Genomic DNA, 15,302 nt, shown 5'->3' on the forward strand with positions numbered 1-15,302 from the left:
AGTAACACCCTAAGGAAGCAAGAGGAGGAGCCCAGAGGACAAACAGGGCTCCTTTCTGTCAGGTGACCCACCTGATGCTGCAGCATTAAGTAAAGATGCTGCAGGAGGAAAAACTTCTAAGTCGTAAAAGACCCATTCATCTTGTTCAGACTCTGATTCAAACAACCCAACTTTTTAAATAACCACTTTTACGGTAATAGAAATTTGAATATGGACTGGAGGTCAGATACATCAAGAAATTAGTGTCAACTGTGTAAGACAGGCAGTCTTGTGGTTATATAAGAAATACCCATGGTTTTGGAGCTGCATGGGAAGGGTGGGGGCCACTCTGAGCCACAAAATTGCCATAATTATTATTCTAAGATAAAGACACTTGAGATTCAACAGATACAGAAGAAAGCCTCCTCAGGGCTTCTCTTGTTTGACTAAAAGCAGCAACTTCTGTGAAATGAAGCTGCCACAGATCCCCCTCCTGGGATAGTTCTATGAATCCTCAAGACAATGGTAAGACCACTCAGAGCTGTAGAGATAAACATTATCACAAAATTTCTTATCTCTTTTTTCTTAAAAACTGTTTGTCTTTCCTAAAGAAACCCAACTGCTTTTCTACAGAGGTCATCCCCCACTTCCCTTTCCCCTACTAAATTAGGTATGTAAGCCTTTAACCATTTAACAAGCCAGCTGTTTCCTTCGTTGGCTCCCCACTGGATACAAAGTAAATTCAGTTTTCTCCTGTTAATCTGTCTTTTGTCAGTTTAATCCCCAGGCACCCGTTTCTGAACCTAAGAAGGTAGAGGGAAAAATTCTCCCCTACAGAAGCACATAAAGGTGAATCTAGTAATGTCTGGGGTTTGTTTAAAAAAAAAAAAGTCTTCAGCCAAGAGAAAACAATGACACAGATGAAGCAAATACAGTGAAAGGACCATCTGGCCAGTTTATATAATGGGCCCACTATTCTTTTGGGTGTTTTCTTGAATTTTTTTGTATTAAAGTTTTTAAAAGTCTGTGATTCTATTTGCTAAATTGAAAGGAACCCTCAGCCCAGAATCCCCTCACGGAGATAAAGCACATGCAGGGGGTAGGATGGGTTTGGGGGGAGGAGGGGCTGGGAACAGCGTTCCCTCACTGGGCAAGTGGTCTGGCAAGGAGACGCCACTCAAGAAACACTCCATCCGCGCGGGGGAAAGCCGGCGGCCTACACCCGCGGCCTGTCTACACTCGCACGTCTTGGCGGTGGTGCACTTTTGTTCCTCGTCTTTCTGCTGCGGCCTGAGCCTCAGTTTTCTCATCCGTCCGCTTCCCAGGGATTGGAACCCAGGACGCTGGCAGCCACGGGCCAGGGCTAGGTCAGGGTTGGGGGGCAGTGACCCACTGACACCACCTCTCGGTCCTGGCAAGACCCTCCCCAGGGGGTCGAATCAGTCCGGTGCCCCTGCAGGAACCAGGCCCTCCCCTCCTAACCCGGGGTCTAGACGCCGCCCGCTCCCCTCGCCCCGGCGCTGGCCCAGAGGGGCACCGCGAGCAGCTGCATCCCGCCGCCGCAGCGACCCCCTGCACTTCCCCCAACGGGACGCCCACGCTGCCTTTTCAGCCCTCATCCTCCCTCAATGCGGGGTCCACCTTCTGCCCCCAGCTACCCATACCCCCTTCCCCACAAGAGTCACCCAATTGGCCCTTTTCTCTCACGAACAGGGTCGGGTCGCTGTCCTTCCCTTCCCCTACCCGCCGGGCTGCCAAAACCCCCTGCTCCTGACCCGGCACACTTTTCCCACCCCCCACCCATGGCCAACTGTGCGCCTGTCCCTGCTGGCCCCCATTCCCCGGCTGCTGACACCCCCGCCGAAACCCTCCCCGCCCCCATCCCCTGTCACCACCCTGATAACGAGCCTCATCTGCAGCCGCCCCCGTCCCTGCTGATGCCACCGGGGCGGGGGCACAGGGAGGCTCCACTGCAAACCTGTGTTGGAGAGCATGTCAGGCAGAAGCAGGGGCATAACAAACAGCCATGGGTGCAGGCCGCACGGAGGGTGGTTCACTTCCCAGGAGCTTCTGCTTGTAGTTGGATAAGGGGAGTCCTGGGTTGCATAAGGCTACTCTGCAGTTGGTAATTCTCAGTTGCATGAAGCTCAAAATAATTCTCCTGTTAAAGAGGCACATTTTGTGGCAGCCTAGTCCCTTCCCTGGCACACCCGCAGGGTGGTCTTCGGGGTGGGGCCACGATCTGGATACAGCAGTGCTGGGGGACGCTGATGCCAGGTCCTGCCGTCCATGTGTGCCACAGTTGAAGCTGGAGAAGGACCTGGGAGCCTTCAGGAGGAGATGGCAAAGACCAAAGAGCTGCAGGCCAGGGAGAAGGAGGCCATGGCCAAGTGACAGGCAGGTACTGGGGGCCATGGGGTCACACACAGCAGCTGGGTGATGCGCGGCCCACCAGGCTCTGGTTCACCTAGGTCCTCGCCCTGCTGGGTCAGCCAGTTTTGGGCAAGGGGTGGTCACCAGGCCTGGGGAGATGTGCCAGCCTTCCAGGGGTGATCCCCAAGCCGGTGCAGAGCAGCCTCCACCTGGCCTCCCACAGAAGGCGGTGACGGAGCAGAGGCAGTGCATCCTGGCAGAGTTTGAGAAAATGGCGGTCTTCCTGGTGGAGGAGGAGCAGCACCTCCTCCAGGGCCTGAAGGAAGAGGAGGTGGAGATGCAGTCAAACTGCGTGGGCGCTCAGCCGCCCTGGACCAGCAGCACCACTCCCTGGAGAAGCTCCTGCTGCAGCTGGAGGACAGGATGGAGTGCGAACCACTGGAGATGCTGCAGGTGAGAGCGCACCTGCTCACCCAGTGGGGGGCTGGACCTCAGGGTGCTCACCTGGTGGGGGTGGGGGGAGCCGTGGGAGCTCTGGCCCAGGTGTAGTCAGGTGGGCTGACCCACAGGAGTCAACACAAATGACAAACACAGAAGGCTCAGTCAGCTCAGGCTGCTTAGCAAACACCACCGGCAGGCAGCTCAGACAGACATTTATCCTCCACACCCTGGAGGCTGGACTCAGATCAGGTGCTGGCAGGCTGGTTCCTCCTGGAGCCTCTCTCCTGGGCGTGCAAACACTGCCTTCTCCCCATTTCCCCACATGGCTGTCCCTCTGTGTGTGTCTGTGTCCTGATCTCTTATGTGGAGCCCAGTCCTATGGGATCAGGGCCACCCTGGTGACTTCATTTTACCCTACTCATCTCTGTAAAGGCCCATCTCCACACACAGTCCCACCCAGAGGTTGGGGGTGATGGCTCCAGCATGTGGACTTGGGGGACACAGTCAGCCCATGACAGGTAGACAGGTGCGCATTCCCCTCCCAGCCCTGGGCGATGGCCCGGGTGCAGCTGCCAACACGTGGTGATGTGGGGCAGGGGCCAAGACAGCCACCATGACTTGACAGGCTGGAGTAAGCCACATGGGGGGACCAGAGAAGGTGCAGCCAACCTGCCATGGTGGGGCCCGCCCACCAAGGAAAGCCCCCTGAAGGTGGTGGGTTATGTCAGTCTGCAAGGGGGAAGCTAGTTCATTGAGCGTGAGGAGTGACGGAATTCACAGCAAATTACACTACCCGCACACCTGAGTCTGTTGGGCTGAAACCAGTGCCAGGCCCGTGTGTGTCCTGGCGTGGCCCCTTTAGCGCCTGTTGTCCTGACCTCCTGTGGGTTTTGCCCCCAGTAAGAAGTGTCCTTCAGATAATAGGTTATGAAGTCCCCTTGACTTTGGGGAACACTCTTCTTTTAAAAAGTAAGTTGTTCACACTCTGACTTCTGACCCACTGGTAGCTGGGACCTGCGGTGCAAAAGGTACCATCCAGTCTCCCCATGCCTTTACTGTAGGTTGTGGGTGGGACAGAGTCCTGGCCCAGCAGACAGCACATCAGACTCATAGGACTCCTGTGAGGCCAAGGGATGGGGGTCCAACCCGGAGACAGGAAACAGGCACAGAACACACCAGAAGCCCCTCTAGGTCTGGTGGCCAGAAGTGTAGACTGGGGACACTTGGGGCACCTGATTCCTGGGGGTGCCTCTGGATCTCTCCCTCCTGTTTTTGGCAGGATATGAAGAAACCCCTGAGCAGGTACATGGCCCCTGTGGTGGAGGCGGTGATGGGTGCAGGGGGGCCTCTGCATAGGGCCAAGGGGACAGTGAGACTTCTGTCCACTGGAGGAGGGACAGCCTGAGTGTACAGAACCCAGAGGCCATCCCCACTGTGCTGAGGACGGTCTGCAGGGTCCCAGGACAAATAGAGGTGATCAAGAATTTCCAAGGTAAGTGAGGGCTCAGGTACTCAGCAAGCCCTGCCCCAGCACTCACTCAGGCAGCAGCCCCCAGCTGGGGTCCTGACATTTCTGGGATGTTCACTCTGTCCCTGCTCCCAGAAGAGGCTCTCGTGATACACTCTTCTGATGAGTGTCGAGGTGCCCAGAAGGCCCCCCAGCCCCCATCTCCTTAGCACTGCCAGGGTGGACATTTGGGTGTAGGTCAGGCAGTGACTTAGCTGCGGTTACCCCAGGGAGAAGGGGGGTTACTCAGCCCCCTCTTCCCTGGGCCTGTCTGCAGAGGATGTGGTGCCTGACTCTGCCACAGCGTACCCCTACCTCCTCCTGTACGAGAGCCTCCTGAGGCAATACCTGAGCACCCCGCTGGACAGCATGCCCCAGAGCAAGGACAGGTTCCTGGCCTACCTCTGCACGGTGGGCCGGGAGACCTTCTCCTTGGGGAGGCATTACTGGGAGATGGGCATGAACCTCACCAGAGATGCGCTGTGAGACCTGGGTGTGTGCAGAGACAACGTTAGCTGGAGGGACAGGGTCCCTAAGTCCCCCGAAAACAGGTTCTAGGTGGTGCAGCTGTGCAAAGGACAGAAGTACATGCCCTCAGCAATTGTCCCAACCCCCATCACACTGAGCGAGCCCCCAAGCCACGTGGGCATCTTCCTGGACTTTGAGGCAGGGGAGGTATCCTTCTACAAGGTCAAGGATGGGGCCCACCTGCACACCTACTCCCAGGCTGTCTTCTCTGGGCCCTTGCAGCCCTTCTTCTGCCTCGGGGCCCCCAAATCAGGCCAGATAGTCATCTCTACAGTGACCCTGTGGGTGAAGGGATAGGGGTACAGGGGGGAGCTCCGGCAGTCCGTGTTCCTCTGGAATGTGAGGTCATTCTGCTGCCCAGCTCATCTCCGCTGGAGCATTTGAAAGTCATCAGCTGTGTAGGGCGGTTTCACAAAAGGCGAAATATAACCATGATTAAAGCTTAAACGTTGAAACCACGGTCCCAGATGCTTGAGAGGAAACTTCAGGAAGCCCCCGTTTCACGGTGGGTCGATTTCTAAATACATACTTGCAGCGGTTTCCCACCTCTTTACCCCACTTGGGCATAGTGTCCACTCGCTCCTCCCTGCGTTCGGTTAATGCATGCACAGCCACCGCCTCAGGTGTCCACCTTCTTCATCCAGAAATTCCATGTTTATGCCCTTCCCAGGGGAGGACGGCAAAGCCAGACTTTTCAAACTGAACCTCTAAAATACTTAGAGCTGTCCACCCCATCCCTTCCCACCCGTAAAGCTGCACGTGCAGGGGTAAGGATCTTTGGGGCTGGGGGTACGGTCTCTTTGCAGCCCCCCACTCCCGCCGTTTCAAGCGTTTTAATAGACCTGGAAGCGGTGTCAGCACCCCAGAAACTCCAGCCAGTACACCCCCATCTCAATAAGGCCTGAGTCTCTCGTTCTGACCGTGCCAGCTCGGGCGCCCGAGGACACCAGCCCCTGGACAGCGGGAGCGCTGGGTTCGACATGGTGCTCACCCCCGCCACCGTGTCCTCGCAGTCGCTGCGCTGCGGAGCCCAGTGACCGTGCGGCACTCCCCAGTGGCCCGGGCCCTGCACTCCATTCTCCCCGGACCCGAGGGAGAGGCGGGCTGCACGACCCCAGAGCGCCCCGGAGCTGCCAGCGCGAGAGCGGCGGAGGCAGCGGCCACTCCAGGTCCGCGAGCGAGCCCACGCCGTCACTGCCCGACCCGCGGGCCGCGTGACCGGCTGCGGCCAATCCGGCGCTAAAGCGGGTTGATCCAAAAAAAAAAAAAAAAAAAAAAAACCAGCTGCTTCCTGCTTCCGCCGCGGCTCTTCTTCCTGCTGCGTCCCGGAGCCGTGCGCCCTGGGGCTCTGAACCCCGCGTCCCCGGAGCCGTGCGCCCCGGAGCCACCGCCTCGCGACCCTGCAGTCCCCGCGCACCCCGGCACCATGGCCGCCCCCGACCTGTCCACCAACCTCCAGGAGGAGGCCACCTGCGCCATCTGCCTCGACTACTTCACCGACCCGGTGATGACCGACTGCGGCCACAACTTCTGCCGCGAGTGCATCCGGCGCTGCTGGGGCCAGCCCGAGGGCCCGTACGCCTGCCCTGAGTGCCGCGAGCTGTCCCCGCAGAGGAACTTGCGGCCCAACCGCCCGCTCGCCAAGATGGCCGAGATGGCGCGGCGCCTGCACCCGCCGTCGCCCGTCCCGCAGGGCGTGTGCGCCGCGCACCGCGAGCCGCTGGCCGCCTTCTGCGGGGACGAGCTGCGCCTGCTGTGTGCCGCCTGCGAGCGCTCGGGGGAGCACTGGGCGCACCGCGTGCGGCCGCTGCAGGACGCCGCCGATGACCTCAAGGTGCGCGCGGGGTTGGGGAGGGGGACTCCCAGACAGGCCCGAGGCCGGTGATGGGGTGTCGCCAGCCGCCCTGGGGCTTCGGGGGCGCGGCCAGGGCCGGGGCTTCGGGGTAGAGGGAGCCGGCTCTGGTCCCCAGGTGGGTGGGCACGTGTGATTGACCAGTGTCGGGATAGAGCCCAGAGCAGGAGAGAGTGGGGAGAGAACCTCAGGTGACGTGGGAGCCACCTCTGCCGTCCGACATGCTAGGGTCAGCGCCGCTTTGTTCCCTGGCTGACTACCTTGTTTTTCTTCTCCGGAAATGTTTACCTGACATTTGCTGATTGAGGAGAAACAGGTGAAGCAGAGGCCTCACTTGGGGGTCTCAGAATTGCAGCCAGAGCCCAGATCCTGGCAGCAACCAGAAGTGCCCACCTGCATGGGGAAGCAAGGGGTTTTTATGAGGAAGGGTAGCGTGGCAATTTCATGACCTGGGTAGAGGTGGAGGAGAAGTACTGGTTGGGGCTGACAGGCTGAGCTGTTTGGTTAATGCTGAATTTGACTGATTTTTTGGTGCTACTGACTGAAACTAGCCCTAGTGAGCCTGTGTTAGCTACCCGACCTCCATGAAGTCCACATTGACAGTTTTGTTTATGTGTGGTTTATGCGGATACCAGTCGCTCTGTTGATTTTATGAGCAATTACTTGTAACAAATGACTGTTTCTGGCCTGATTCAAAAGCTCTTTCTGCCTTGGTCAAAAGTTAGAAAAGGAAAATAGAACTTCAGAATGCAGTCTGTCATGTCCAGAGATTTTACACAATTCCAAGAATTCAAGGCAACCCCAGCACTTCCTCTGCTGAGTGCCTCGGGGCAAACACTCACCCGGCCCACCTGGTCCACCTGGCAGTCTACATTTCCTCACTGGCCTGCTGACGGGTTTGCTCCTGGAACCAGAGATGAGGACGGCAGCAGCATCTTTCAAAACCTTTTGAATACAGATTGCATTTGTGGGCAGTAGGGTGTGTCTGCTGAGTTCACCAAGTATTGTCTGTCATTATCTCAGAACAAGCTTTTGGGATGCCAGAATAAACCTGTGCCCCCACCATGTCAGTGGACTTGTCCTGACATGGATTCCTGTGTTTTTTCTTCTCACTTTGAGGTGTAACACATAAGCAGGAATGTTCATTCCTGTGTCAACCCAGCAGGCCTGCATTCCTGTCACTGAGTACCCTGCTGCTGCAGGAAGTGACTGTAAGAGCAGAGAGTGACCAGCAGCTCTCCTGAGTACCCTCCCGGCTGATCTGATGAAGTTTTATGGGCCAGCACTCAACCCTTTGTATTGTAGAGGAGGAAAGATCTTTTCCTGTATCCTATTAGGTTTAGTGACTAAGGTTTGCAAATTAAATTGACCAAGGACAGATTAACTGGTGAGAAGGCATATTGTTTTATCAGTTTTAAATTTTATGTGACAAGGGACAGAAAAGACGGGGACTTGTATAACATTTTAGCAAAGGATGAAAAGTTGTTGGGGGGAACTAGGAAATAGAAAGGGGGGACTAACAAAAAGTCAGGGTTATGTGAGCATGGTTGTTTAGGCAGACTCATCTCAGTGTCCACAGCTCCTTCAGGCTGTGTGCCAGGCCTTGTGGCTTTCCCAGGTGCCAAGCAGGTCGAAAACAGTTGACATGAACAGTCAAGATCAGAACTGAGGGGGCTGCATAGAAATGTGCTCCATCCAGGCAACGGGCCAGTTTTAGTGGTCATGGTAGCGGGTGGGGGCCAGCCCAGAGGCCCGGCCCAGCAGAAGTCACTCTGACTGGCCTCACCTCCTTGCAGGTGAAACTGGAGAAGTCCCTGGAGCATCTTCGCAAACAAATGGAGGATGCTCTGCTGTTCCAGGCCCAGGCTGAGGAGACCTGTGCCCTGTGGCAGGCAGGTGGCTGGGAGGCAGGGGGGCTCCAGGGTCCCCACCATGGGACACCGCACTTTACACTGCAGCTGGGTGGAGGAAGTGGGCAGGCACAAGGGGCAGGGAGGGATGAATGTTGGGGGCCCAGGTGGTGGGTTTGCATGTCAGGGGCAGTGGGGGATGGGGAGGACCAGATGTGTGAGATCCCAGGTGGAGCGTTCAGGGGTCAGGGAAGGATGAAGTATGGAGGACCATGGGTCGTGGATTTTGGGGTCAAGAAGGGTTTGAGTGTGGACTTTGGAGGGCCCCAGGTGCTGAGTTAGGAGATCTGGGAGTGGTGGATGTGTGGACCCAGGTGGTGGATGAGGGTCAGTGTGGCCCCAGGCACTGAGCAGTCCCTGTGGCCCCTACAGAAGATGGTGGAGACCCAGCGACAGAATGTGCTGACGGAGTTCGAGCGGCTGCGCCGGCTGCTGGCAGAGGAGGAGCAGCGGCTGCTGCAGCGGCTGGAGGAGGAGGAGCTGGAGGTGCTGCCCCCGCTGCGGGAGACAGCGGCCCGGCTGGGGCAGCAGAGCGCCCAGCTGGCTGAGCTCATTACCGAGCTGGAGGAGCGCTGCCAGCTGCCCGCGCTGGGGCTGCTGCAGGTGAGCCGGGCTCCTGGGGTCAGCATGTGGGGGAAGCCACAGGCACAGTAGGCTGTGAGACTGTGTCCTTGCCCACCCTGCCCCAGCCTGAGATGAGCAGGGAGTTGGCAGGTGGCTCAGGTACGGCTGCCCAGGTGTGACTGCAGGTCCTGTGGACACGGTGCCACCTGGGCAGTGATTATGAATCCTGAATCCCAGCAAGAACTGCTCTTAGTGCCTGTCCTCGAGCCCAGGACTGGCTGGGCTGCCTGATGGGTGGTGTTTGGGATCCAGCGCCTGTGGGTCACGGCTGCCTCTGGGGCTGAGACGAAAGGCCGGCAGTTATTCTGTAGGGTTCCCGCATCTCCCAGTGTAGCCCTGAGAACCAGCCTGACTTCTGGCCCCTGGTCTTCGTGGTGCTGGGGGAGGGAGATTGCACTTGCGTTGCCCTGAGGGCCTCCTGTGGGAGGTGACCCTGCTCGCAGCCACAATGCTGAGCTGATCTTCAGGGACCAGGAGGAGGATCCTGGCTGCTCTTCTGGGCTTTGAACTTGGTCTTTTGGCCTTTGCTGAGCCATCAAGAAGATCTCAGCATGGGACACAGGAGGAGTCCTCGGCCAGCATCTGGTGGGGATTGAGGGCCCTGGGCAGAAATAGGCTGTGCTCAGTAAGTCAGGGGCCAGCCAGGAGGTGCAGGGGAGTGAATGGTGCTGGAGGAGCCACAGGAGGGGGAGGGGTCGGTTATGGAGGGAAGCCGGGACCTCAGGACTGGGTGAAACGTGACTCAGGTCTCAGCGGAGCTGTCCCATTGGGTGGGTGGTCTCTGCTGGCCTGGCTGCATTTCATACTCCTGGTGGAGTAGCCGCCTTCCCTTCGCTGCCCCTACCTGCTCCCCACTGCCCCCCGACCAGCTCCCTGCTGCCTCTTACCCATCCCCTTCTGCCCTCCTGCTCCCCACTTCTTCCACCTGCTCCCTGCTGCCCCCACACCAGCTCCCCGCCCCCCGTGTCCCCCTGCCTGCTCCTCACTTCCTCCCCGCCTCCCCACCTGCTCTTGCCTCCTGCCTCTGGTCTCTGCAGGCCTGCCAGGTCTGCTGGATGGCGACGGAAGGACCTCCCCACCCAGTCCTCCCGTCTCCTGTCCTCAGGCAGCAGTAGGGCCTGTCGTGTGGAGAGTGGGGGAGAGCAGCTCCGGGCAGTGCCTTGCGTATTGTGGGTAAGGGAGGTTGGGGGTCCTGCATACCCAGTCCACAGCATTAGGTGGGAAGCCTGCTGCAGGGAGTGCCCAGCCAGGTTCCCACACCTGGTGGGGGTGGATGGCCCACAGCCCATGGACAGAGTGGCGAGGGTGTGGGTGACTTACAGGAGCCCCCACCTCTACCCCCCAGGTCCCAGCTGCCACAGAGTCTGGGGTCCCAGCTTCCCCTCCAGGCCTCTGCTGTGGCCAGGTGGTCTCTGCAGAGGCCAGCCCCCTTGCCTCACGGTCCAGGCCCCCCACCTGACCCTAGAGGCAGTGAAGGGTCTTGCTCTGTCCCTCTCATGCTGCACTGCCCCTCGCCAGCTGTGTCCACATGAGCCGATGCTGAGTGGGCCAGGCTCTGTGACAACCCAGACCTCCCGTCCACTTCCCCGCACCCCTGGGGTGGGCCACCCACCCCAGCAGAATCACTAAGGGTAGCTCTTCTGTTGTGCATGCAGCCCACACCAGCCTCCTTTCCCAGGCCACCACCCCCAGGGAACCCTTCTTGGGTGTCAGAATCCCACGTCTCCCTTTTCCTTTGAGGCCTGGCATGTCTTGTCCCCACACACATAGAATCAACCTCTTTTGTGTGTGTGAAACCCACACTTCAAAGAAACCCTCGTGGGGCACTGTGTCTTACTGACCTCTGGGGCCTGGCCTGGCAGCTGGTGCCTGGGGTAGGGAGACCCACCCCTCCGCCAACATGTGCTGTTCGTTCGGCTGGTCGTGTGGTCCAGGCCTATGCACTGCGGGATTGCCATCTAAAAATACAAGATTGAGCCATGTGCTGTAGGAGGCAGTCTCCCAGATAATTGAGTGTCTCGGCCAGCTCTGGCTGTGTAACAAACACCACAGGCAGGCTGCTCAACACATTTATGCTCCCCGTCCTGGACCTGGACTCAAGACCAGGTGCCAGCAGGGCTTGTCCCTCTCAGGGCCACTCTCCTGGGTAGGTGGACACCCCCTTCTCCCTTTGTCCCCATATGGCTGTCCCTCTATGTTTGTCTGTGTCTTGATCTTATAGGGACCCAAGTCCTGCTGGATCAGGGCCACCCTCCTGACCTCATCTTACCTTACCTCTGTAAAGGCCCATTTCCAAACATAGCCCTGCTCTAAGTTCTGGGGGTGAGGGCTCCCAGCATGTGGATTTGGGGGACACAGCTCATGAGGGGCAAATGCAAATGCTCTTGTGTCATTATGGGGGAGGGGAGCATCTAGGTGGAGAGTCCTCACCTGGGAGGTGGGGTGAGTTGGGACTTAAGGTGGCAGAGAGTGCAGGCTGGCCGGGGTGCCTGCAGGCAAGGGCAGGCAGGTGAGCGGTTCGAGCAGGTGAGGCCCCAGACAGCCAGGTGCCTGGGGGCAGGAAGCACTGTTTTGGTCAGCTATAGCCAGACACCCCATGCCCCCGGAGCATGTGGGACCTGGTTGGATCTGCAGGACTGGCTGCACAGAGAGCCTTTCCCCAGGGTCTCCATGTCTGAGAACCACTCAGGGTGGCTTCTGACTGTGTGCATCCCACAGAGGGGTCAGAGCCAGGATCTGGGGTGCACTAGCATGTGGGGCTCAGGACAGGGGGTTGGGCACTGACGCGTGTGTCTCCCCCACAGGACATCAGAGATACCTTGCACAGGTAGGAGCCCCACATATCCCCAGGAAGGTGGGTGGGGGGCAGGGTGGGGCCGTGGGGGATGACGGCTGAGGTGTACCCCCAGGGTCCAGGACGTGAAGCTGCAGCCGCCCGAGGTGGTGCCCATGGAGATGCGGACGGTATGCAGGGTCCCAGGGCTGGTGGAGGCCCTGCGGAGGTTCCGAGGTGGGTGTCTGCTGGCAGGCATGGCAGGTCTGGGGGAGGGCAGGCCTGGGGACCCAGATCATGGAGGGGAATCCACACCCAGGCTGCTGGCTGGTACAGTGGGAAAAGTGGAGGTCAGGCCTCTTATCTGAGGTGCCCAGATGCCACAGCACCCACATGGACCTTGGACCAAGGGGCCTGGAGAGTTTGTGGGATCAGAATGCACACACTGCAGTCTGGGGACCAAAAGGTTTGTTAGCACAGAGGAGGGTGGATCTGGAGGAGGTGCTGACTGCTTTCTAGAATGTTCCAAGTTGCACCTGACACAGTTTAGGTGATGTTTCTGGGAGGGTGCTAGTTCTTGGTAGCCAGCTGCTCCAGTGGCTGCGAGTGTGCATGGTGGGACAGACGGCCCCGGGGTGACCCCTGCTCTGTCTGCAGGGGATGTGACCCTCGATCCTGACACTGCCAACCCTGAGCTGCTCCTGTCGGAGGACAGGAGGAGCGTGCGGCGGGGGGACCTGCGGCAGGCCCTGCCTGACAGCCCCCAGCGCTTCGACCCTGGGCCGTGCGTGCTGGGCTGTGAGCCCCTCACCTCGGGCCGGCACTACTGGGAGGTGGAGGTGGGCGAACGGGTCAGCTGGGCCCTGGGCGTCTGCAGGGAGAACGCCAACCGCAAGGAGAAGGGTGAGCTGTTCGCCGGCAACGGCTTCTGGATCCTGGTGTTCCTGGGCAGCTGCTACACCTCCTCAGAGCGTGCCTTTGCTCCCCTGCGAGACCCGCCCCGCCGCGTGGGCGTCTTTTTGGACTACGAGGCCGGGCATCTGTCCTTCTACAGTGCCACTGATGGCTCACTGCTGTATGCCTTCCCCGAGACACCATTCTCAGGGACTTTGCGGGCACTTTTCTCCCCTTTGTCCAGCAGCCTGACCCCTATGACCATCTGCAGGCTGAAAGGTGGGCCTGGCGATGTGCTGGCTCCCCATTGAACGGGCCTGGCACTGGGTCTTGGAGCCCCTTGGAAAACCTGGGCCAAGGGTGTGTGTCCTCAGGGCCCCAGGAAGCAGGCATAGTGCTTCTGGGGTGTACATAGCAAAACCAAACTCTGTTACCATCACTCCTCGGAAGCTCTGTGCAGGGCTGGCTATGTCCTCTACCGGGGGGACTCTCCAGGCCTTCATGTGTCAAAACCTCATTCCCCAGCATATAGCTGCCCCGAGCCAGGGTCTGAGGTGCAGCACCTGCTGAACTTCCTCGGTCTACAGCCTGAGCTGCCAATGGTCCTGGGCTGAGCTTCAAGAAAGCTGCCTTCTGGAAGTGTGAACTTGCCAGAACTTGCCAGCCTTTCTGGGGTCTGGCCTTCAAACAGGGCTGGATGTGGTTCCCTGGGATTAATTTGGTGCAGTGGGGTCCTCAGGAGAGGCGAGGTGGGAATGGCCAGAGGAAGGGAGCTGGGTGTAGAGCTGATCAGTCAAGAGGCTAGGTAAGCAAGATGTATGGTCCCCTAAGTGCAGTCCACACAGGGCTTCTGGCAGATGATCTCAGCCTGTCTGAATCTCCCCTCTTTTGCAGAGGTGGAGCTGGCCAGGTCAGTGGGCCTGGAGATGAGCATATGCTTAGAAATCACTCCTGTGAGCTCACAGCTTCCATCTGAACAGCACTGAGAAAGAGAGCTGGTGTTGCCTCACAAACACTTTGGGGGCCTGGGGGGCTGTCCCAAGCCCAGAAGCCAGAGTCCCCAGCCCCTGGTTGCTCATGCCTTTCCTGGGGGAGGAGGCAAGGCTGCAGGGGGCCTCCTATTTAGTCTTGAATTCATTTTTGCTTTAAGTATTGGCACTTCTCTGCCCTTGTTGAGAAAGTGTGGTGTGGCGTCTCTGCACCCTCCACTTTTATTTATTGTAAGGACTGTTCTCAGAGTAAATAAACTAGCCTTTATCTCTAAGCAGCTTTCTTTAAAGGGGGAGTGGGCTGGCCCAGGGAAGGGAATGCAGAGGGATGCTCCCGGCATTGGGGACACAGCTGCTGTCCCCGGACAGGCAGGCCCCCAGGAGCTGTGTCGTTTGCTCAACACCTGTTCATTTCACGGAACACTTCCCTTGGTCCAGTGTTCAACTGCTAGATTCCTTCACATTTGTACACAGGGAATATTTTCTCAGTTGAGTCAGGCCTGGCCATTTTTCTGGCTGAGGAAATATTCCTATCTCCTTGTCCTAATCAACTGCCCACTGCTTTGCTTCCCATTGGTTCTGAGGATACAGGTTGGTTCCATCCTGGGGAAGATCTGCCCTTTCAAAGTTTGGGGCTAACACAGGGGCCACCAGGAACCCAGCCAGTGGGACAGCCTTGTAGGTAACAGCATTAACAAGCACACACCCACACCCAGTGCACCAGTAGTGATGCCTCTGGCTACAGCTTTAGGACAGAGCTGGACGCTAGCAGAGAGGAAAAAGCATTTTCTCTGTATGGTTCTGACTTGGCTGAGATCCCAGTAATGAAAGATTAAGGAGAAAAGGAATCAAGTTTAATAAAGTGTACGACCTGCACATGTGGAAGATACTGTGGGAAAGGAGTAACTCAAAGCAGTGGTTTAGAACTTTGGCTTGTACAGCCTTTTCCACCAAGAACCTGTCTGGAGAAATGACAAGAAAAGCAGTGTTAGGCTTCACAGGTGCCTGAACACTGGCAGGTGAAGGCTAGTTAGAATTATGCAGATGCCCTGGCATCCTCTCCAGGCCATAGGGTCCGGGTTTCCTTCTGGGTCGAGGGGGAAAGCCCCCTCTAAGTGTATGTCCTGCTTTTAGGCATGGAAAGAGGGGCAGAGCTTTTATGTATCTGCTGCTTCTCACTGCTAGCAGCGTAAAGTCATTCTTACGTCAAAGGGATGTGTTTGGGGGTGGGGGGAGCAGGTTCTACCTCACCAGTTAGGGGCTGTGAGGTTCAGTGATGCAGTTGAAGGCACACACCTTGAATTCTCCTGGAGATGGTCGACCTGCTGGCTTCAGGCCCCCGTCTACTCTTGTAGGCAGTGGGGAGACCACAGCAAGCCCTGAACTGCTGCCCAGGGGCACAGTTTCTCACTGAGCAATGGGTAAGGACCAA

General features: G+C 58.0%; 2 protein-coding genes across 2 annotated transcripts; both read left to right on the plus strand.

Annotated features, from left to right (window-relative positions):
• Positions 1-2,038: 2,038 nt before the first annotated feature.
• TRIM17 (tripartite motif containing 17) lies at positions 2,039-5,835 on the plus strand. The gene is given in 6 exon segments (XM_036892712.2): positions 2,039-2,376; positions 2,576-2,687; positions 2,690-2,805; positions 4,073-4,095; positions 4,185-4,285; positions 4,578-5,835. Coding segments are annotated over 6 exon segments (1,008 nt in total). The 5' UTR covers positions 2,039-2,268; the 3' UTR covers positions 5,126-5,835.
• A 288-nt stretch (positions 5,836-6,123) lies between these two features.
• On the plus strand, positions 6,124-14,145 carry TRIM11 (tripartite motif containing 11). The gene is made up of 6 exons (XM_036892617.2): positions 6,124-6,662; positions 8,477-8,572; positions 8,963-9,193; positions 12,019-12,041; positions 12,124-12,224; positions 12,645-14,145. Exons 1-6 carry the CDS (start codon positions 6,255-6,257, stop codon positions 13,190-13,192), a joined length of 1,407 nt encoding a protein of 468 aa, XP_036748512.2. The 5' UTR covers positions 6,124-6,254; the 3' UTR covers positions 13,193-14,145.
• Positions 14,146-15,302: the final 1,157 nt, after the last annotated feature.

Source organism: Manis pentadactyla, chromosome 13 (assembly GCF_030020395.1).
Source record: "Manis pentadactyla isolate mManPen7 chromosome 13, mManPen7.hap1, whole genome shotgun sequence".
Lineage (NCBI taxonomy): Eukaryota > Metazoa > Chordata > Mammalia > Pholidota > Manidae > Manis > Manis pentadactyla.